At 41.2% G+C, this 22471-nt stretch overlaps 1 protein-coding gene across 6 annotated transcripts in view; it reads right to left on the reverse strand.

Annotated features, from left to right (window-relative positions):
• Nucleotides 1–22471, reverse strand: part of nars2 (asparaginyl-tRNA synthetase 2, mitochondrial) — an 86529-nt gene that overhangs the window by 43661 nt on the left and 20397 nt on the right. For 4 of the 6 annotated variants that reach the window (XR_011961530.1, XM_072577668.1, XM_072577666.1 and 1 more), the window contains 2 exons: nucleotides 21669–21749; nucleotides 14003–14103 (listed from right to left, as the gene is read on the reverse strand). Coding sequence is in view for 5 of the 6 variants with exons in the window: in XM_072577668.1 (XP_072433769.1) it covers nucleotides 14003–14103; nucleotides 21669–21749 (182 nt within the window). In the remaining variant the exon portion in view is untranslated. Of the gene's footprint in view, nucleotides 1–12102; nucleotides 12260–14002; nucleotides 14104–21668; nucleotides 21750–22471 lie in introns of those variants that run through there. The other 2 variants (XM_072577669.1, XM_072577670.1) reach the window with 2 other exon arrangements.

Genomic DNA, 22471 nt, shown 5'->3' on the forward strand with positions numbered 1-22471 from the left:
GGGCATTAGTGAACCACACAGGTTTTTATAACAATTTGACAATGGTTAAATGGTTGCCATTAAACAAGTTTTTAATCCTAGACTTTTAAAAATTGAATTTATATTGCCCCACCTGTCATGATGGAATGTGAATCCTCATCCCAACAGGCTTAGTCTGGGGCTCTGGATTACAAGTAGTGACATTACCACTACATTGCTGCACGTTCTTAAATTATGAATTTATTACTTTTAATATTTTCAGCTGAACTCACATTTGCTGTAATGGAAAACCTTAACTTTTTGACATGTAACAACCAGTCCCCCAAGGAAGTGAAAAACTGAAATGCATCTCCTCCACTAATGAGAATATATTGGAAAACATTAAGCAAGCACTTCCAGACAGGAATTGGTGGAATCTACAATTTCTTTTACTGCCATAAACACCATCAGCACTTCCAGACCTTCATCCTACCAGAAAAAAAGAACAGATTTACTTGAAATTTGGAAGAGTGATATGGATGAACATTATGAAGTAAAGGTATGGATCAAACTGGAGTTGAAATGCAGATCGAATGGAACAGTGGTAACAGATTCAAATGCCAGTATTGGCTACTCTTTGTTTCACACACGCACTAAACAATCCCACCACCCTATGGCCGAACACTTTAACTACCCCTCTCACTCTGCCAAGGACACCAAAGCATGTCCTGGGCCTCCTCCACGGCCAAACCCTAACCACTCGACGCCTGGAGGAAGAACACCTCATCTTCCGCCTTGAGATCCTCAAACCACACAGGATCAACGTGGAATTCACCAGTTTCCTCATTCCTCCACCCCCAGGACGCTGCCTGACTGGCGGTGCTTTTCCAGCACCACACTCTTCGACTCTGATCTCCAGCATCTGCAGTCCTCACTTTCTCCCACTCTTTGTTCCATTATACCTTTCTACATTAACAATGTGATAGTGATAGAAAACAAAATCAATGAGCTAGAATGAGATGACTAAGTCTTAACATACGTAGCTATTAAAATTGAAAACCAAACCACACAGAATTAGAATCAAGATTAAAGGAATAAGATTTAATAACAATTAAACCCAGAATATCTTAATTTGAGTGTACACAATCAAAACTAGGTAAATCAAGTGATTTTTCCTGATTTAGAAATCAACATATTTTCAGTTAACTAACAACTTTGCCATCTGGTTGTCTGTCAACAGCCTAAAGAAAAGAAGCCAGCAGAAGGACATCCTGCAGAAAAATGGAAGGTGATAAGGGAAAGGGTGAAGAAGGATAGTGGGTAGAGGAAGGATTGGGACGAAAAAAGAGTGGAGATGATACACAGGCTGAATACAGATTAAACCAAACTCCATTTTGGTCTACATGGTTCAGTAACATGCACTGCCATTTGGGTACTGGAGAACTCCAAGTTTCATTTGAAACAAAACAGGACATGTGTATGTGTAAAATGTGTATTTTACGGTAACTTCAATGAGAATTTGGCCAAAATTTTAAGGCATCACATTTCACCATCTTCAAAGTATGAATAATTTAGAAGTGTGGCAAAATAACTTTGTTTACAAAACCAATGGAGACTTAAATCATGTGCTTCTACGGTACAAATAGAAGGTTCACTGAAATGAATGCAGAAAGTTCGTACAAGACTGAAAATGTTTAACAATCTATTCCCTAAAGTTAAGGTAGCATTCTCTTACCTATCTTCCAAGAGTTTGAAATATCAGGCTTGCAGATGAAGTTATTAGTGGGAAAAGGTCTACACCAACACCACAGATGATGCTGAAAATTCTACTTCCTTCCTCTGTTATACTTTGGCAATGTAAAACAGGATGATTTTTTGGTTATTGGAGAAATATCTATTTAACATTTGAAGCAGTAACTTGAGCAAACTTAATGCAAGAACAAAATTGTTTTTCCAAGTTTCATTGTGCAAAGACTAGTAATTAATAGTGACATGTAAGCATAATTTGAAGATACTTTTGAAATATGGGCAACTTTGGCAAAGTTAATTTACCATAATCATTACATAACTCATAACTTCTGGATTTTTAATCCAGTGCCATAGCCATTACTCCATCCTACCTATTAAGGGCACCCACATGTAACTGACTGATTCATCTGCTGTGCAAAGCGAACCCATCTATCTTCACCAACACTGAAAGTTCCCTCTAAATTTAATCAAGACAAGACATTATCTATTTACGTTTATTAATTATTTAGTATTTACATCTTGTTCCTGCTACCATGTTTTCCCTCTTCTGCCCAAATATTCAATTATAACAGTAAAGTATAGTAAATAAGATGGCAATTGAGGAAAATATTTGCATTACATCCTTGCTTTATGCTATAATAAATAAAATTTGTTCAATAGTGAAATTTATTGCAATCAAGAAGCATCATAAAATGTGTATAATCATTCCTCTTCTAAATGGCTCTTCTAGACATTTCTCTGGCTTTACTCATCAAATTAGAATTTAGGAAGAACCATGGAGAACTGCAAAATATGCAAACATCATAGGGCTTTCAATATCGCTCACTCTAAACATATAAACAGACAGCCTGAGGTTCCCACCACCACTCTCACGGCCACCTTTTCGACATTTCAAATTAAACACTAAACAAGGGAAAAGACAATGCTCATTTAGAAAAGATAAAAGAACTGTTAACGAAACAGGCTCTCTTGCTTCTGCTCAGTCACACTGATTAATCTCCCTGTAGGAAGACAAGAAAGGAGACATCATGGGCCCTAGTAGTATTTTCAAATTCTCTCAGCACAGTTGAGGTGCCAAAAGATTTGGGGACTAACAACAATCTATTATTTAAAAAGGAGGAAGGGATCGACCAGGGAATTACAGGCAATCTAAACTTGGTGGTAGGAAACTTATTAAAAATAGTTCTGAAACATAGAACATACCTGCGCTTTAAGAGACAAGGACTATTCCGAGATAGCATAGATTTGTTGAGGGAAGGTAGTGTCAGATAAATTTGATTTGATCAGACCTTTTGAGGAGGTACCAGAAGTGTTGATGAAATAATGTATTTGATGTGATCTACATGAAGTATAGATTGGGTTTTGATAAGGTTCCTCATTGCAGACTTTTTAAAATAACGTTTAAAGCGCATGGGACAGAAGGCAGAGAGGGACATTGGATCCAAAACATGTCTGAAAGGCAGGAAGCAGAGGATGAGGGTACTGGGATGTTTGTAACTGGACATTCTTTCTAGTTGGGTTTCACAGGGTTTAGTGCTTAGATCCTTGTTGTTTGTGGTTTACATTCACGGTTTGGATTTGCGTGTTGGCAGTGTGATCAAGAAGTGTGTGGATAACAAAAACATTGGGACAGTGGCAAACAGTGGAGGAGGATAGCTGCAAACTGCAGGAAGCTATCAATGGGTTGGTCAGGGGGGCAGAGCAGTAGCAAATTGAATTCAACCTGGAAAAGTGCATGGTAATACACGTAGGGAAGGCTAACAAGACAAGGGATTACACTATAAAGGGTAGGACTCTTGACAGTACTAAAGATCAGACAGAACAAACACAATGCTAAAGAAACTCAGTAGGTCTGGCAACATTTGTGGAGAGAGAAAAAAAAGTTAACATTTGAATCTGGTATGACTTTTCTTCAGAATGCAGATCCCGGAATGCAGCAGGGCAGGTAGATTCGGTGGTGAAGACAGCACATGGGATGATTGTCTTTATTAGAGCTGAAAATGTGTTGCTGGAAAAGCGCAGCAGGTCAGGCAGCATCCAAGGAACAGGAGAATTGACGTTTTGGTCATAAGCCTTCTTCAGGAATGAGGAAAGTATGTCCAGCAGGCTAAGATAAAAGGTAGGGAGGAGGGACTTGGGGGAGGGACGTTGGAAATGCAATAGGTGGAAGGAGGTCAAGGTGAGGGTGATAGACCGGAGTGGGGTGGGGGCGAAGAGGTCAGGAAGAAGATTGCAGGTTAGGAAGGCGGTGCTGAGTTCGAGGGATTTGACCGAGACAAGGTGGGGGGAGGGGAAATTAGGAAACTGGAGAAATCTGAGTTCATCCCTTGTGGTTGGAGGGTTCCTAGGCGGAAGATGAGGCGCTCTTCCTTTAACCGTCGTGTTGCCATGGTCTGGCGATGGAGTCGTCCAAGGACCTGCATGTCCTTGGTGGAGTGGGAGGGGGAGTTGAAGTGTTGAACCACGGGGTGGTTGGGTTGGTTGTTCCGGGTGTCCCAGAGGTGTTCTCTGAAACGTTCCGCAAGTAGGCGGCCTGTCTCCCCAATATAGAGGAGGCCACATCAGGTGCAGCGGATGCAATAAATGATGTGTGTGGACGTGCAGGTGAATTTGTGGCGGATATGGAAGTGTTCCTTAGGGCCTTGGAGGGAAGTAAGGGGGGAGGTGTGGGCACAAGTTTTGAATTTCTTGCGGTTGTAGGGGAAGGTGCCGGGAGTGGAGGTTGGGTTGGTGGGGGGTGTGGACCTGACGAGGGAGTCATGGAGGGAGTGGTCTTTTCGGAACGGTGAAAGGGGAGGGGACCCTCTGTGTATATTTCCCTCCCCTCCCACTCCACCAAGGACATGCAGGTCCTTGGACTCCTCCATTGCCAGACCATGGCAACACGACGGTTGGAGGAAGAGCGCCTCATCTTCCGCCTAGGAACCCTCCAACCATAAGGGATGAACTCAGATTTCTCCAGTTTCCTCATTTCCCCTCGCCCCACCTTGTCTCAGTCAAATCCCTCAAACTCAGCACTGCCTTCCTAACCTGCAATCTTCTTCCTGACCTCTCCGCCCCCACCCCACTCCGGCCCATCACCCTCACCTAGACCTCCTTCCAACGCCCCTCCCCCAAGTCCCTCCTCCCTACCTTTTATCTTAGCCTGCTGGACGCACTTTCCTCATTCCTGAAGAAGGGCTTATGCCCGAAACGTTGATTCTCCTGTTCCTTGGATGCTGCCTGACCTGCTGCGCTTTTCCAGCAACACATTTTCAGCTCTGATCTCCAGCATCTGCAGTCCTCACTTTCTCCTCGAAGATTGTCTTTATTAACCAATGTGTAGAATATAAGGACTAGGAGATTATGCTGGAACTGTATAAAACATTGATTAGGCTTCAACTGTAGTACTGTATAAAGTTCTGGTCACCATATTATAGGAAGAGTATGATTCCATGAGACATGATGCAGAGAGTTACCAGGATGCTGCCCAGCATAGAGAATCTGAGTGATGAACAAAGGTTGGATAGGTCTGAGTTGTTTTCCTTGAATAGTGAAGGTTGAGGGGGTCCTGGTAGAGGTGTAAAAGATTATAAGCATAGAGAGAGTGTGGATAGAAAAACATGTTTACGGTTAATATAAGAGGTCAATAACCAGGAGGTATGGACTTAAGCTAAGAGGTGAAGAGGAGAGATGGGGAGAATGTTTCTTTTTTCCCCACTGAGTGTGGTGGGAGTCTGGAACGCATAGCCTGAAAGGGAAGTTCAGTCAGAGACTTGGAATAGTTAGCAATATTTTTAGCAATACTTTAGCAATATTCACTTGTATTGCCATAGTGTCCAGAGCTACAGACTAATAGCTGAAAAATAGGATACATGTTGATATTTTCTAATCGACCTGTTTAGAGATGATATTAAACACCTCTGGAGCAGGAGGGGTTTGAACCCAGGGATACTACCGTTGCATCAGCAGAATCCCCATGGGAGTAGTGTAGTTGGATCTTTGTTGACGGATGCATGCACAATGACTGAATGGCCCCCATCTCAGTTCTAAATATTTTTGAGTCTAGGACAAAAAATTAGAATGTTGCTCCCTATTCAACATGACAAGTGCTGAAAGGTAAAGTTTCTTATCAAAACTTGGTCAGTAAAAATTATGAAGAATTATGTTCTGCCCAGCATAAGAGGCACAATGCATTCGGTTCCAGTGATTGAGTTTGAGTTGATTTATTATTGTCTCGCACTGAGATAGTGAAAAGTGTTGCATTGTGTGCTATACAGGCAGATTATCAGGGTAGCAGAAAAACAGTGCAGAATACAGTGTTACAGAAGCAGAGAAGGTGCAGAGAGAGAGATCAACATTAACATTTGAGAGATATGTTCATAAGTCTGATAGCATTGAGGAAGAAGCTGTTCTTGAATCTGTGCATATGTGCATTCAAACTTTTACATCTTCTGCCTGATGGAAGAGATTGGAAGAGAGTAGAACTGGGGTGGGAAGGTCTTTGATTATGTTGGTTGCTTTCCTGAGGCAGCAGGAAGTATAGATGGAGCCAATACGCATTCGTTTGAGAGATGGACTGGGCTACATTCACAACTCTATACTTTCTTGCAGTCTTGCGAAGAGAAGTTGCTGTACCATGCTATAATGCATCCAGATAGAAAACGTTCTATGATGCATCCATAAAATGGGTGAGTGTCTTTGTGGATATGTTGAACTTCCATGACCTCTTGAGGAAGCTTTCTTAAATGTCGTGCTGACGTGTGCAGACCAGGACATGTTCCTGGTGATCATCATTCCCAGGAAGACTGAACTATCTCTACCTCAGCACCATTGATTCAGACAGGAGCGCTCCCTCCACTCCACTTCCTGAAGCCAATGACCAGCTCCTTTGTCTTGCTGACATTGATGGAGACATTGCTGACCTTACACCATGCAGCCAAGCTCTCAAACTCTGTCTTGTTATTGTTTGAAATCTGACCTACAATGATGGTGTCGTCAGCAAACTGGAGTTGGAGTGGAATTGGCCACACAATTGTGAGTGTATCAGGAGTGTAGTAGGGATCTGAATACGGAGCCTGAGGGGCACCTGTGTTGAGGATGGTGGTACAGGAGGCATTATCACCTATGCTTATAGTCTACGGGTCAGGAGGTTAAGGATCCAGTTACAGATGTGGCAGCCTGGTCCAAGATCTCAGTGTTGAGAGAGGAGTTCCTTCGTATTATGGCAATGATGATGGAGTTACACTCAATAAATAGGAACCAGACGTAGGTATTCTTGTTATTTATATGTTCCAGGGATGAGTGTAGGGCCAGGGAGATGGTGTCTACTGTGGACCTACTGTGCCATGAGGTAAATTTCAAAGGATCAAGGCAATACGGTAGGCTGGAGCTGATGTGAGTCATGACTAACCTCTAAAAGCACTTCATAATTATAGAGGTTAGAGCCACTGAACGGTAGTCATTGACACACACTGCATGACGTATTTTTGGCACCAGGGTGATGGTGATTTGAGTGAAGCAAAGGGGGACTTCACTAGAGTCATAGAGATGTTCAGCAAGGAAAAAGACCCTTCAGTCCAACTCGTCCATGCCAACCAGATATCCAAAATTAATCTAGTCCCATTCGCCAGCACTTAGCCCAAATCCTTCCAAACCCTTTCTTTTCATATATCCATCCAAATGCCTTTTAAATGCTGTAATTGTACCAGCCCCACCACTTTCTCTGGCAGCTCATTCCATACATGCACCACCCTCTGCGTGAAAACGTTGCCCCTTAGATCCCTTTTATATCTTGACCCTCTCACCCTAAACCTATGCCCTCTAGTTCTGGACTCCCCCACCCCAGAGAAAAGACTTTGCCTATTTATTCTATCCATGCCCCTCATGATTTTATAAACCTCTAAAAAGGTCAGTCCTCAGACTCCGATGCTCGAGGGAATACAACCCCAGCCTCTTCCTGTAGCTCAAACCTTCAATGCTGTCAACATCCTTGTAGATCTTTTCTGAACCCTTTCAAGTTTCACAACATGCTTCCTAGAGGAAGGAGGCCAGAACTGCACGCAATATTCCAAAAGTGGCCTAACCTGTACAACTGCAACATGACCTCTCAAGTCTTATACTCATTGTCTGACCAATAAAGGAAAGCATAGCAAACACCTTCTTCACTATCCCATCTACCTGCAACTCTACTTTCAAGGAACTATGACCCTGCAACTCCAAGGTCTCTTTGTTCAGCAGCATTCCCTAGGACCTTACCATTAAGTGTATACATCTTGCTCTGATTTGCTTTTCCAAAGCACAGCACCTCGCATTTATCTAAATGAAGCTCCATCATCCACTCCTCAGCCCATTTGCCCACCTGATCAAAATCCCAATGTACTCTGGGGTAACCTTCTTCGTAATTGTGTCTGACGAGGATAGGTTTATCTTAAAGCTTATGGCCTAGAAATTCAGGAGCATTGAATTTTGGAAGCTCAGGGTCAAGGGTTCACAGATATTAGGCCTTGGATTTCATTGTGGAAATCAGTGCGGTCACAGGGATTACCTGATGAAAACATGAGCATTCTAGGTTGGCTACGGTACTACCATTGCTTTGTTCTCTGCTCTGCAACTACATGCTAAGGCCAGAGATAATCAATAATTGGGGAAAAACCTTGGGAGGAGGGGGTTGGTTACTGCGTAGTGAAGGTGATGTTCAATATTAGTCAGCAAAGGCCTAGGAGATTGAAATTAGGGGCAGGTAGTTGCATATAGACATTTTCTAATCAACCTGGCAAAATATTTTTGCACACTTCAGGAGCAGGTGGGTCTTAAACCCAGGCCAAGGTGGTTGCATGTCCAAAAAGAATATCTCCTGCTTCAGGTATGAGCCAATTATGCCTTCTGTGCATCCTAACTCTGTATGGCAGTTGGCATAGTGACATCATGAAGGTTTCCTTAATACAGATGGTCCCTTGAAACATAACAAAATTAATGATATACATGATGTTCAATAAATCCCTCCTGTGACTATTCTATCGACAACTCTCAGGCGTTATCAATTCTACTTGGTTTTCCTCTGGTACTGGACTATGACTCAATTTGTATTCTCAAAATTATCCAAATTAACATTGTGCAGCAAAAGGCAGAGTGGGTAAATACCTTTAGCAGTCACTTTAAAAGTTTCTCATTTACCTCCGTATGAGGTTGTAAGTTTGCTCGCAGTTTGTTTTCAGATGTTTTGTCATCAATCTAGGTAACATTATCAGTGAGCCTCCAGTGAAGCACTGGTGTTGTGTCTCACTTTCTACTTGTGTGTCTTGGTCTCTTAAGGTGGGTGATATCATTTTCAGTTCTTTTTCTGAGGTTGGTAAATGGGGTTCAAATTGATGCGTTACTTGACGGAGTTCTGGTTTGAATGCCAGGCCTCCAATAATTCCCATGCATATGTCTGTTTCGCCTGTGCTAGGATGGATGTGTGGTCCCAGTCTCAGTGGTGTCCTTCTTCATCTGTATGTAAGGATATTCATGATAGTACGTCATGTATTTTGGTGGCTAGTTGATGTTCATGTATCCTGGTGGCTAGTTTTCTACTGTGGCTGATGCAATGTTTGTTACAGTCCTTGCATGGTATTTTGTAAAAGATATTCATTTTGCTGGTTGTTGGTATTATGGCCCTTTAGGTTCATCAGTAACTGTTTCAGTGTGTGGACTTCCATGATGCCAAAGGATCAGAGTAGTCTGGTAGTTATCTCAGAGATGTCTTTGATGTATTGTAGCATGGCTAGCGTTTCTGGGCATGTTGTGTCTAGTTGTTTGGTTTTTTTTGTTGAAGAATCTGCGGACTGTGTTTATTGGGTACCCGTTGTTCTTAAATACGCTATAAAGGTATTTTTCTTCTGCTGCTCGTGGTTCATGAGTGCTGCAGTTTGTTGTGGCATGTTTAAATAATGTCCTGATGCAGCTCTTTGTGGCTGTTGACCTGATTACTTCTGTAGTTAAGTATCTTTCCTGTTGACACTGGTCTGCAGTTCTCCACTAACTATTCTTTCCACTGCGACATCTAGGAAGGGGAGTCTGTTATTGTTCTCCTCTTTTGTGAAATTTATGCCAGTAAGGATATTGTTGATGGTGTTGTTGGTTTCCTTTAATTTGTTCTGTTTTGTGATGACAAAGGTGTCATCCACGTAGTGGACCCAAAGTTTGGGTTGGATTTTGGGGAAGGCTGTTCTGCTTAACTGCTTTTGCTAAGAAGCCTGGTATTGGTGATCCTATGGGTGGTCCATTGATTTGTTTGTAGGTCTTGTCATTGAAGGTGAAGTGGGTAGTGAGCACAGGTCTACTACCTTGAGGATGCTGTCCTTGCTGATGAAGTTGGTGCTGTCTGGTGTGTGTGTGTCCTTGGTTTGTCTTGTCGTGAGGTCAGTGTTTCTTTGGCCAGGCTAACGTTAATTGATGTGAATAGGACTACTATGTCAAAGGAGACCATTGTTTCATCCTCTTCTATCTTGGTGTCTCTGATGATGTTCAGGAATTCTTGGGTGGAGTGGATGGAGTGGCATGAGTCTTCTACTAGGTATTTCAGTTTTTGGTGGAGCTCCTTTGCTAGTCTATATGTCGGTGTGCCAGGGAGTGAGATTATGACTCTGGGGGGAGGGGGGGGGGGGGGGGGGGGGGGAGAGGCGAAGCCTGGTTTGCGTATTTTAGATAATCTGTACAAGCTGGATGTGTTGAATCCATCAGGTTTCATATTTTGGAGATCTGTCTTGTTTATTTGGTCTGATTTATGAGGCTTTTCAAATTAGCTATGATATAGCTTTCTAACTGCGGAGTCGGGTCTATGACCTCCTGTCAGTATCTACAAGAAGTAAGTTTGCCTTTTCAATGTGCTGTGCTCTGATTAGGATGATGGTCATTCGCCCTTTGTCTGCAGGTAGGATGACAATGTTCCTGTATTTTCTGAGTCCTTCTAGGGCTTTTCTTTCCTATCTATTGAGGGTGTTCCCTTCCTTCTTCCTGCTTTGTCTATCTGATGGTCTGCTGGGTTTCTTCAGGGAGTCCGTAGCCTTTCAGGGTTGATTCTAATGCTGCTAAGAAGTCCTTTCTGTCCACATCTCTGTAGTTGTAGTTCATCCCTCTTACTAGGACAGCATTTTCCAGTGTTAGTGTTTGCGAGTTTTGATAAAATTTGTAGCTCAGATTGAGGTTCAGGTTGTAAGTTTGCTCGCTAAGCTGGAAGGAGATGACTACCTGACTACTCTGACCCCTTGGCATCATGGTAGCCCACAAACCTATTAACACACTGAAACAGCAGCTAATGAATCTAAAGGACCCTATACCAAAAACCAGCAAAACAAATGTCATTTACAAAATACCATGCAAGGACTGTAACAAACATCGAACAGACATGCAGAAAACTAGCCACCAGGATACACGAATACCAACTAGCCACCAAAAGACATGACCCACTATCACGAATATCCTTATATATAGACAAAGAGGGATACCACTTTGACTAGGACAACATATCCATCATAGGACAGGCTAAACACACACATGCATGGGAATTCGTAAAGGCCTAGCATTCAAACTGGAACTCCATCAATAAATACATTGATTTGGACTCCACTTACCTACCTCTGAGAAAAAGAACCCACCTCAAGAGACCAAGACACACAAATAGAAAGCGGGACAGAACACCGTACTTCACTGGAGGCTCACTGATGATGTTACCTAGCATGGCGATGAAATGTCTCAAAACAAACCAGCCAGCACACTTACAACCTGAGCCTCAACCCGAGTTACAAATCTTAAAAATCGCAAATACCTCAGTGTGAATATTTTCTTCATACAAAGCTCCTATAAAAGAGGAATGAGTAATTGAGAAGGAATAGAGCATTACAGCACAGTACAGGCCCTTTGGTCCTTGAATACATGATCGAGAAGGAATCCAAACAACAAAACTTGAAGGAATGCCAACTTCCAAGGCACTTGCCAGGTTGGCTATCAGATCCTCTGGTACAGAATTACACAGAAATTGCTTGATCAGTTTATAACTTGTGACTCAACAATCTATATTGGAATTGCTCTTCATACAAGCAGTAGTTCTAATCATGTAACCTCCTTATTTCAATATTCCTTCATTCCTTTTGCATGCTTAGGAGAATTTTCTGCATTCACATGATCATGAATCAATAAGAGGTGGGCCATGTTAGATTTACTCCTGAGTAAGGAGCCAATTGGTGATTCACAAACATTTACCTAAAAGTGATCATATCATCGAATTCAATGTAGCCTTCGAAATAACTGATTTTAACATATTGGTTCCTAAGGAAAGGATTGGCATTAAGTATAGCTAATTTAGTACCAGTTTTGGACACTACACTGAAACCTACTTATCAAGCATTCAAGAAATGAGTGAGGGAGAATATTTACTTATATTTCGAAACATATTGGTTTCCTGTTCTTTGCATGAGGTCTTTCCTTCGCAAGGGGGTTGGTTAGCTCAGTTGACTGGATGGCCGGTTTGTAAAGCAGAATGATGCCAATACAATGGATTTAATTCCTGTACCAGCTATGGAGGACTCTCCTTCTCAACATCTCCCCTATTCGGAGGCAAAGCAAACCTTTAGTTAAACCACCACTAAACATCTTTCTTTCTCTTTATTGAGAGAGAAGTCTTATAGTCCTGTAAGACTATGCCAATTTAACCTTAATCTTTCACATTCATTACTCCTGCCCGTACATCACATCCTAATCAACATTGAGTACGGTGATCTCTACATGTGGTGCGAGATTTTATGCAGTACTGTTGAAAGAATGCAATCTAAAACAACTTAGGAGCACACCATTTCTCTTAAATGAATGATGGACCTAAGATACATGAAGGATACATTCTGAGAACATGATCGACTTAGACAGAAGGCAATGCAAACTTAAAAATCTGTAGCTTTCATGCTGAAATTACTTGTTTGTTAAGTGATGTTAATAGATAGCTAACAGAAAATAGTTTTGAAGAATACTAATTTGCTAAAATACTAAAATCTAGAGTGTATAGTGAATCATTACAAGGAATAATTAGGCTAAAGGATTCCGCAGGAAATAAAGTTACGGCGGAAGGCATCCACTTAGTGTGAATTTGCATTTTCAGAAAGTAACGATGTAACAATGTACTTAAAGACACCGAAAGATATAGAATTTGGAGATCAGGGCAGAAGGTGGGGTTGAAGTACAAGACCAGCCATGAATATACTGAATAGTAGAATATAGTTATAATTCTTATGTTTAATCAGAAAACTTTGGCTAAATCAAGTCCCAAATGTAGCAAGCAATTTCCTTGTATCTGGAAATATATTTGACACAAGCCAAAGGAAGTGTACATGTGCTGTTCAGACCTGATCTTTTATTTTGCTCCTGAATCATTAAATAGTCTATTCAAGACAACTGGTGAAACTGCCTTCATGTATGGAAATTCAGAAGCAGACTAATAATGCTTCAGTTCCTGTATTAAACAAGCATAAATTTGGCTCAGTTAGAGTTCTTGCACCTGAGACAAAGTCAATTATTTCAAGTTCCACTGTAGAATTTGAGCAGTCGAGGCATTGTTTGAAGTGCAGTTTCTCAATGGACACAATATTTAAATGTGAAAGTGAGGACTGCAAATGCTGGAGATCAGAGTCAAGATTAGTGTGGTACTGGAAAAGTACAGCAGTTCAGGCAGCATCTGAGGAGCAGGAAAATCGACATTTCAGGCAGGAGCCCTTCATCAGGAACATTGATTTTCCTGTTCCTCGGATGCTGCCTGACCTGCTGTGCTTTTCCAGCACCACTCTAATCTTGACACAATATTTCGTGACATTATTTGAAAAAGCAGGGATGTCTGTGGTGACCAAGTCTAAAACACAAACAAATGAACTATTTATCTATCTCATTAGGGCTTTTGGGACCGTGCCGTATGCAAATTTAAAAATAATCATAATTGTCGTAGTAATTGAAAACAAATCAATTAGAGAAGAATGCTTTATATCACAAAGTTTGTAGTAGGATATAAAGTCATTAATCAAGTAGCTATGTAGTAGACTGGTGATGAATATGGAAGAACTAAATTGAAGTTTTACTATAAAGATTAAAGCAAATATATTCTGGAATGTGAATTGCGCCTCTCAAAAACAGGATTAATGAACAGTTGTTATAGCTTCCAAAGCGCCGCCATCCTGTTACAACATATCAACTCAATTTTAACCAAGAGTTAGTAGTGGAAATCAAAATTCAAATATCAGATAACAATTTTGAACGCAAGTATATATACTTAAAAAATGATTGAAATGCATTTTACCCAGTCATCACTTCCAAATGTAGTTGTCCAGACACAGTTAAGAAGGAAGGAACATCAAAGAAATGAGTATTCTCATGCTTTTCAGCTGTTCTGCTTGCAGGCTGAAACAAGATATAAACAAATTCTTGAATTAAGCATCATTTAATATTTAGTTCATATTTAATGATACTTAAATTAGAATCTAAATTTGGTGGATGAAGGATGATGTATAGTTTCAAATTATTTTTAAAATTTTTGCATCTGAAAGGAGGAATAGATTTAATTGCTCCACCAGCTCTCCCAACCCTCTAATATCTCCGTGTGGTCCAACTGACACTGGAAAGACAGTGAGTCATTATTTTAAGCCCCTGTCTGAAGTTCCATATCCTCATCATTGATTGCATTAGTCTCCCTGATTACCACCATTGGCTTTAGCTTCGGACTGTTCTGAACCTGACATCCATTTCAGTTCCAACTGAACTTCAATCCCATATCCTCCCCATCACATAACAGCACATCTTTACAAGTTTACTATTCCTACCTCAGCTCACCTACTACTGAAGCTTGCACTATTCTTTTAGCACCTCCGGACTTGGCTGTCTCTCAATGTGATCTTTCTCATCCTCCAACGTCTAAGCGTCAGCTCAACTGCCTCCTTTTTTTTAATGTGCACCAAGTTTCCCATCCATCATTCCTGATCCACAATAGTCTGAGCCCTAAATGTTTCAGCAATATTTAAGTACAGTAGTCTTATACGTTGTCCTTCTCTGTCTCAGCAACATCCCCCAATCCAAGGCCCTTCTGTAACCAAACATTGGTCTAGATTTTCTGGTGGTCAGACAGTTGTAGATAGGAGTTGTACATGGGGACCCTGTGCATGGGGAACACTCATTGTAGCAGACACTGAAGATATTGCCAGAAAATTGAAGATTGTACAGGCCAAATTCTGTACGCCTGGAGCCTTTTGAAAGCATTAATTCAGAATCTGAGAATTCAGAGGACTTCACTTCAGTAAAATGGACAGTTACTCAGGAAAAGACAAACTATTGACAAAGTGCTCCATTGCCTGAATAACAAATCACACGACATCATTACTTACCCCAGACAACCCCAAAAACACCTTCTCCACACCACCGCTCCCCCCCACCCCCCCACCCCCCCCCCCCCCCCCCCCCCCACCCAATATTTTCACTCTATTATCCCTCTGGCACTCAAACCCATGCGATCCCTCCAGACTCCCCTTCTTCTGCTCCAGACACAACATCCTACCTTGGGACCGGAGGACTTCTCACTACCACTGTTCACTGTGCTCCTCTCACTCCCCCTTCCTCCACTCCAAACCTCATCCCTTGCTCCAAATCCAATTTGCCTTCTTGCATACAACCCATCCCACCGTTAACCTGCCACTGGACCAGAGCAGAGTGCATCAGGGTAGCAGAACATAGCACAGAATACATTGTTACAGCTGCAGAGAAGGTGGCGGGAGGGAGGGATAGAGAGCAAAAGATCTGTTCAAAAGCCTGGTAGCAGTAGGGAAGAAGCTGTTATTGAATCCGTTAGTACATGTAGGCTGGAAGAGGGTATAACCATGTGGGAGGGGTGTTTGATTATATTGGTTGCTTTCCTGAGGCAGTGGAAAATACAGATGGAGTCAATTGCTAGAAGGCTGGCTTGCGTGATAGTAGTCTGTAGCCACGACTCTTGTACTTTGTTGCAGTCTTGAGAAGAGCAGTTGCCATACCACGCTGTGATGCATTCAGACAGAATTCTTTCTATGGTGCATCCATAAAAATTGGTAAGAGTCTTTGGGGACATACTGAATTTCCTTCGCCTCCTGAGGAAATAGAGATATTTGTGTGCTTTCTTAACTGTTGCGTCGATATGGGTGGATCAGGACAGGTTACTGATGATCATCACTCTGAGGAACTTGACGCTGTCGACCATCTCCACCTCAGCACTATTGATGGAGACAGGGGCTTGCCCTCCTCCCCACTTCCTGAAGTCAATGACCAGCTCCTTTGTTTTGCTCATGTTGATGGAGAGATCATTGTCTTCACATCATGCCATTAAGCACGCACTCTCTTTCCTGTCCTCTCTATCACGTCATTGCTTGAGATTTGATTTACAATGGTGGCGTTGTCAGCGAACTTATAAATGGAACTGGGGCAGAATTTGTCTAAGAGTCACGAGTGCATAAAGAAGTATAATAGGGTGCTGAGTATACAGCCTTATGGGACACTGATTGAGAATTATGGCAGAGGTGGTGTTGTTGCCTCTTCTAACAGATTGCAGTCTATGGGTCAAGAAGTCAAGAATCCAGTTACAGAGGAGGGGAGCCAGACCAGATTTCTTCCACCCACTCCAATCTGCCCTAAACATACATTACTTCCCTGCTCACCTCCCCTTACATGCTGTTGTTCGAACTTCATGTGCTTACCAGTTGTCAAAGTGGTTGCCTGTGATTCCAGACCATTAAAATAACAGCATATGGCAGCTGATTACTGTGAAATGGGCATGGTTTGCCTTCCTCAGAGTTTCGCACAAGAAAGAACAATCCGAATGGAAGAACGCACCACACTTTAGGGAAACCCGCAGTGGAATCTCCTGTCAAAAATGCAGAATGTTCTCTTTTTAAACAAAAAAAAAGGATAGTTGGAGGGGAAAGCTGCACGAGACTGGCACTACTTGGAAAATGCAGCCCAAACTTCCTTCAGTTGCCTTGATCCCACACACAAATTATTTTCCTAATGCCCTGTTTTTAAAATGAACTTTCTTATTAATCCTTGGCTATAACCATTTCTTCAACTTTTTTTTGGCCAATCCTACTAACAGCCCTTTTTATTGTCATTGTTTCCTTAAAAACAAAAGCAAACTTCATTTCAAATTCTGTTTGGACATTTTTCTGTTAAAGACCACTAAAATAAGCTGTTAGTGTAGTAAATTCAAACGGTTTTGCTTATAATTTATATGTGCAAATATAAACTGAAAACCTTATGTAGTCATTTCCATTTCACTGCAGGACAGAGTTCCAATATGACTTAGCTTGAATATTAATTGAACACTGCAACATTACCTATCCAGCTTTCCTGATTATGTAGTTCTTCAAAATTCCCTTAAAAGTGAGATGTTTGAAAATGCACTTGTTAATGGGATGTGGACACAGGGGAAAGACCAAGTCATTGCCTATTCCAAACTGTCATTCTGGTGGTGGTGGTGGTGGTGATAAGCTGCCTTAATAGAATCATAGAATCCCTACAGTGTGGAAGCAGGTCATTCAGACTATCAAAGAGGACATATGTTTAGGGTGAGAGGGGAAAGATATAAACATGACCTAAGGGGCAACCTTTTCATACAGAGGGTAGCGCATGTATGGAATGAGCTGCCAGAGGGAGTGGTGGAGGTTGGTAATAATTGTGGCAAAAGCATCTGGATTAGTATATGATTAGGAAGGGTTTCAAGGGATATGGGCCGAGTGCTGGCAAATAGGACTAATTAGGTTAGGTTACCGGACTGGCATGGAAAGTTGAACTGAGGGTCTGTTTCCATGCTGTACGTTCCTATGACTCTCCAAAGAGCATCCCACTCAAACCCACCCCATCCCTGGAAACCTTTTCCCATGACTAACTCATCTAGCTTGCATATTCCTGGACACTGTGGGCATTTTACCAGGGAGAAAATGGGGACTCAGACTGTGGAGATCAGAGTCAAAAAATGGAAAAGCACATCTGGTCAGGCAGCATCTGAGGAGCAGAAGAGTTGGCATTTCGAGCATAAGCTCTTCTTCAGGAATGTGGCCATTTTACCATGGGCAATCCTCATAAACTGCTGATCTTTGGGCAATGGGAGGAAGCGGAGAATGCGCAGTAAAGCCAGGCAGACACGGGGAGAATGTGCAAATTCCACACAGACTGCTGCCTGAGTGTGGAATCAAACCCATGCCATGCTGCCCTTTTTCAAACGTGCTTTTCTAAACTGCCATCATCCTTGAGGTGTAGTTACACCCACAGTGATGTTAGGAAGGATTGCAGAACTTTGACCCAGTGAAACTAAGTCAGGATGATGTGCAGCTTTATGGGCAACTTGCAGGTGGAGTTCCCATGCTTTTCCTGCCCTAATCCCTCAGTAGAGATAGTGGCTTTTAGGAGGTGCTGTACAAACGTGGATATGTGAACATCTCATTTCAATTGACTTAAGAATTATTTTTTGTAGAGTTGTTAAACAATTCGCTGATACCTGCATCCAAAAGTTGTGATTTATTTTGCACATATGCCAACTTAAATCCAAGTGATTTAAAAGCAATTGTATGGACATGCAGAGAAGATGAAACATATTACTAAAATTTCATAAAAAGCCATGGACAGCATTCATTGTAACCAGTTGAATAGATGTGGCAGATTAATGCAGATCAAGAACATAATCCTTGCAGTGCATCCACTTCAGACAATTGCTTACGTGATTGATTACAGATTTCATTTGGCAAGCCTTTGCAATGTTTGCAGGCATCAAACAAACAGCACAGTAACCGAAAATGTTAAAAGCCTTCCAGCTAGTCCAAAGTAAAATCTTAATGATGAATGTGCAGTTCTTTTCCATACTCCCATGAGCTCTACTCCATTTGTTTTACTAAAATGAATAGAAGACTTCATGAAAGAGCATTTATCATTCATAAAAGAGCCACACAAACAATAATTTCTTATTTAATGGTATCATGTGCACTATACGCAGAGAATAGTAAAAGGAATATGATCTCACAAACTAAATACTCAATAAGATATCATATAATATTGAATAAATTGTAATAATAGGTTCGAACACATAATACTAACCCACTGTTTGACATTTTGTTGATGATTGACTTACCAAGCATGGACTATTTCCTGTTATTAAGTACCAAGGTGATTAATCTGTGCAATCAGTATGACAAACATACAATTTTTGTTACATTTACAAACAGTCAAAAACATGAAGTTTTGACTGAGCTGCAGCACTGATTTGCCGTCACTAAAATAAAGCTGTATAGTGAGTTGATGATAATGCTCATTAAAACATGCTGTCACCATCTTGTGGCATCAATGAATCATTGCATGAAATTTACCACTGCCTCTGTGAAACATACATTTTCTTTAAGGCATTGTTTATTTTTGCAATTGGTGAAACTGCAAAACAATTAACCGAATTCTGTGCTGCATTCTGAAATCTAAAAAAAGCAAATAATCCAAGATCACTTACTTCCACTAGCTGACTTCCAACAACTTAGTCGTACAAGTTGGTAAAGGATGTGGGTACATGGGTCCGAGGGGGAGGCAATGATCTAGTGTTATTATCATTGGACTCCAGATAATCCAGTGACCCAGATAATGCTCTGGGGGGTCCAGGTTTGAAACCCACCATGGCAAATGGTCGTCTTTGAATTTAATAAAAGAAAAATCTGGAATTAAGGGTCTAATGATGATCACAAATCCATTGTTGATAGTTGAAAAAACCCTTCTGAGCCACTCATGTCTTTAGGGAAGGAAGCTGCCATCCTACATGTGACTCCAAATCAACAACAATGTGGCTGACTCTTAACTACTCTCTGGATTAACTGCAATTAGGGATGAGCAAAAAATGATACCCTCATACAATGAATAAAGCAATAATAAATATCTGGAATTAAAGCTAGGACTATGATGACCATGAAACAATTATAGATTGCTGTAAAAACCCAACTGGTGATTAATGCACTTCTGGGAAGAAAAATCTGCCATCCCCACCAAGTCTGGCCTTCATGGCACTTCAAGAACTTCAGTATGGTCAACTCCTAACTTCCCTGTAAAATGGCCTTAGAAACAAAAGAAAACTGCAGATGCTGGAATCCAAAGTAGATGAGCAAAAGGCTGGAAGAACACAGCAAGCTAGGCAGCATCAGGTGGTGGAGAAGTTGATGTTTCGGGTATAACCCTCCTTCACAAATGGAGGTTGGGGTAGGGGGAGCTGCAGATAAAGGAGGGAGGGAGGGTTTAGGGTAGGGAGAGGAGTGGAATTGTGAGGTAGTGATAAGAGAATACACGAGGTGGGTATAACATGGTTGGTCGTTGGGAAGAATAAAATGGCCCAGCAAGTCTCTCAGTCCTGTCGACCCACTAGAAAGTTTAATGAAAGGAATTACTTGGGATGGGCTACCAGCATTGACCATAGCACTGGAAACAATGACACACACCATGCTGGTGAGCCTGCAAAGTCCTTCATATTAACATCTGAGGCTTTTGACAAAATTGGGAGAGTTGTACATTGACTCTAGATCCTATGAAGTCTCATGATATCAGGTCAAATTTCCTGCTGATCATCTCCCAGGGCACTTCAGTTATCAATCAGTACTCTTCTGTGTTGAGCACTACTTGCAAGAAGCACTGAAGTGCTCAGGGCACAGAAAGTGCTCTGATTTTAGGGGACATCACCAAGAGTGACTCACTAGCATTTGACTAATTCAGCAGGGTAAGTCCTAAGTGACACAGCTGTCAGATAGGACCTATAGAAGGTGGTGAGGTTATCAACAGACAGAATAACTGATTTAACCTCATCCTCACCAATATTCTTACTGCAAATAACATTATTAGTAGGAGTGACCACTGCACAGACTCTTGGAGATAAATCCCAATTATTCATTGACTATACCCTCCACTTTGTTCTGTGGGACCTCCCGCGTGCTAAATGGGATGGATTTCAACAGATCTAGCATCTCAAAACTGGGCATCTACGAGGTAATGGAGACCACCAGCACAGGTATTGAAAAAAATTGTAACTTCATCACCCAGCATATTCCCTGCTGCACCTTTATCAATCAACAGAGGAATCAATCTCAGTTTAACGAAGGAGAACATACTAGAGCTGCACAAAGGAGAACTAAAAACGAGGTGTCAACTTGAAGAAGTGACAACACAGGGTGACTTGCATGTCAAATGGCAGAAAGGGCATGGAATAGACAGAATTACATGAACTGATAATCAACAGATCAGACCTAAGCTTACAATTGTACTATATCCAGTTGCGAATGGTGTTAGGCAATTCAACAACTCACTGGAGGTGGTGGTTTCACAAATATCCCTATTTTCAGTGATGGGGTAGCCCAGTTTAACAGCACAAAATGGCTGAACCATTTGCAAACACCTGCAGCCACAAGTGCCAAGTGGACAATTGATCTTGGTTAGAGCTGTTAATCTTCAGCCAAATCAATTCACTCCACACATCGAGAACTGGCTGAAGGCACCAGGTTATTGCCAGGGCTGTGGGCCCTGACAACATGCCGAGAAAATACTAATTTTGTACTCCAGAACTGGCTAAGACCCTAATGAAACTGTTTCAGTAAAGCCACAATTTATACTTTAACTTAATGAAGTGGTCTTTCATTGATACATACAAGCACAATGCTGCAGATTTTACTTCTAATAATGAAATAGAACTTTATTAACAAAGTAAAAGATAATAAAATAGAACAAGCCAAAATAGAAAATTGCTCATGTATGTCCTATCCAGAAACAAAAAGGACAAATCTAATCTGGCCAGCAACTAACCGTTCAGTCTACAGCTCTGTCACTAAATTAATTGCTTACTTTAGGATTCTTCAATGTTTGTACATTCGTACTAAGAGAAATTTTGCAAATAAAAAATCAGTCAGTCTACACAATGTTTATTTCTGGACAGTACTTACTTCAATTTGGAAGAGCTCCCCAGCTCCTTCACAGTCGTTTGATGTTATTATGGGCGCGTGTATATGAACAAACCCATTATTCTGTAATTTTAAACAAAGTTGAAAGTAGTTACAATATATTCAGTTAACTCTGTTCTGCACACTACTAGGAGCCGTTTGAAAGAACTTGAGACAAATTTTGTTAGCATCTGTTGATCTGTAAGTCTGTCATTCAGATTGTTTTGAAGAAACTTGATTTAGTTTGCACCTACTCCGATGACAACAACTGGATTTAATTTAGTCATTACAGACTTCAATATTGGATAGTAGCACAAATTCCCTAAGTAAAGCTTGGACATGAGAAGTAAGAAATTGATTTCACTTGCATTATCCGAAATCAACCTGTAGTAGATAATCCTAACAGAAAACAAATGTCAAACACAACCAGATCCATTGCCTATTTACAGCGGGAAGCAAAGTTCAAAAAGCTTTAAAAAGGAAGAACATAGCAGTAAATGTTAAACAAATTTGTTTAATGTGAAATAGAAACTACATTCTATTTCCATGAGTTAGTACTTAACTAGTTGATATGTTATGATGCTCAAATGTTAACTCCTCTTCTCCCTACAAATGATGCTTGATTTGCTGAATACTTCCAATATTTTCTATTTTTATTACTAGAAATTGGAACCAAAGTTCTGGAACTCCCTCCCCAGTAGCATTGTGGGTATATCTACACCAAATGGACTGCAAATACTGACGTTACCAGCATCAGTCACATCCAGTAAAAAAAAAGGAATAGTACCGAGTTTGACTCATATGGA

This window comes from Chiloscyllium punctatum, chromosome 9 (assembly GCF_047496795.1).
Source record: "Chiloscyllium punctatum isolate Juve2018m chromosome 9, sChiPun1.3, whole genome shotgun sequence".
NCBI lineage: Eukaryota > Metazoa > Chordata > Chondrichthyes > Orectolobiformes > Hemiscylliidae > Chiloscyllium > Chiloscyllium punctatum.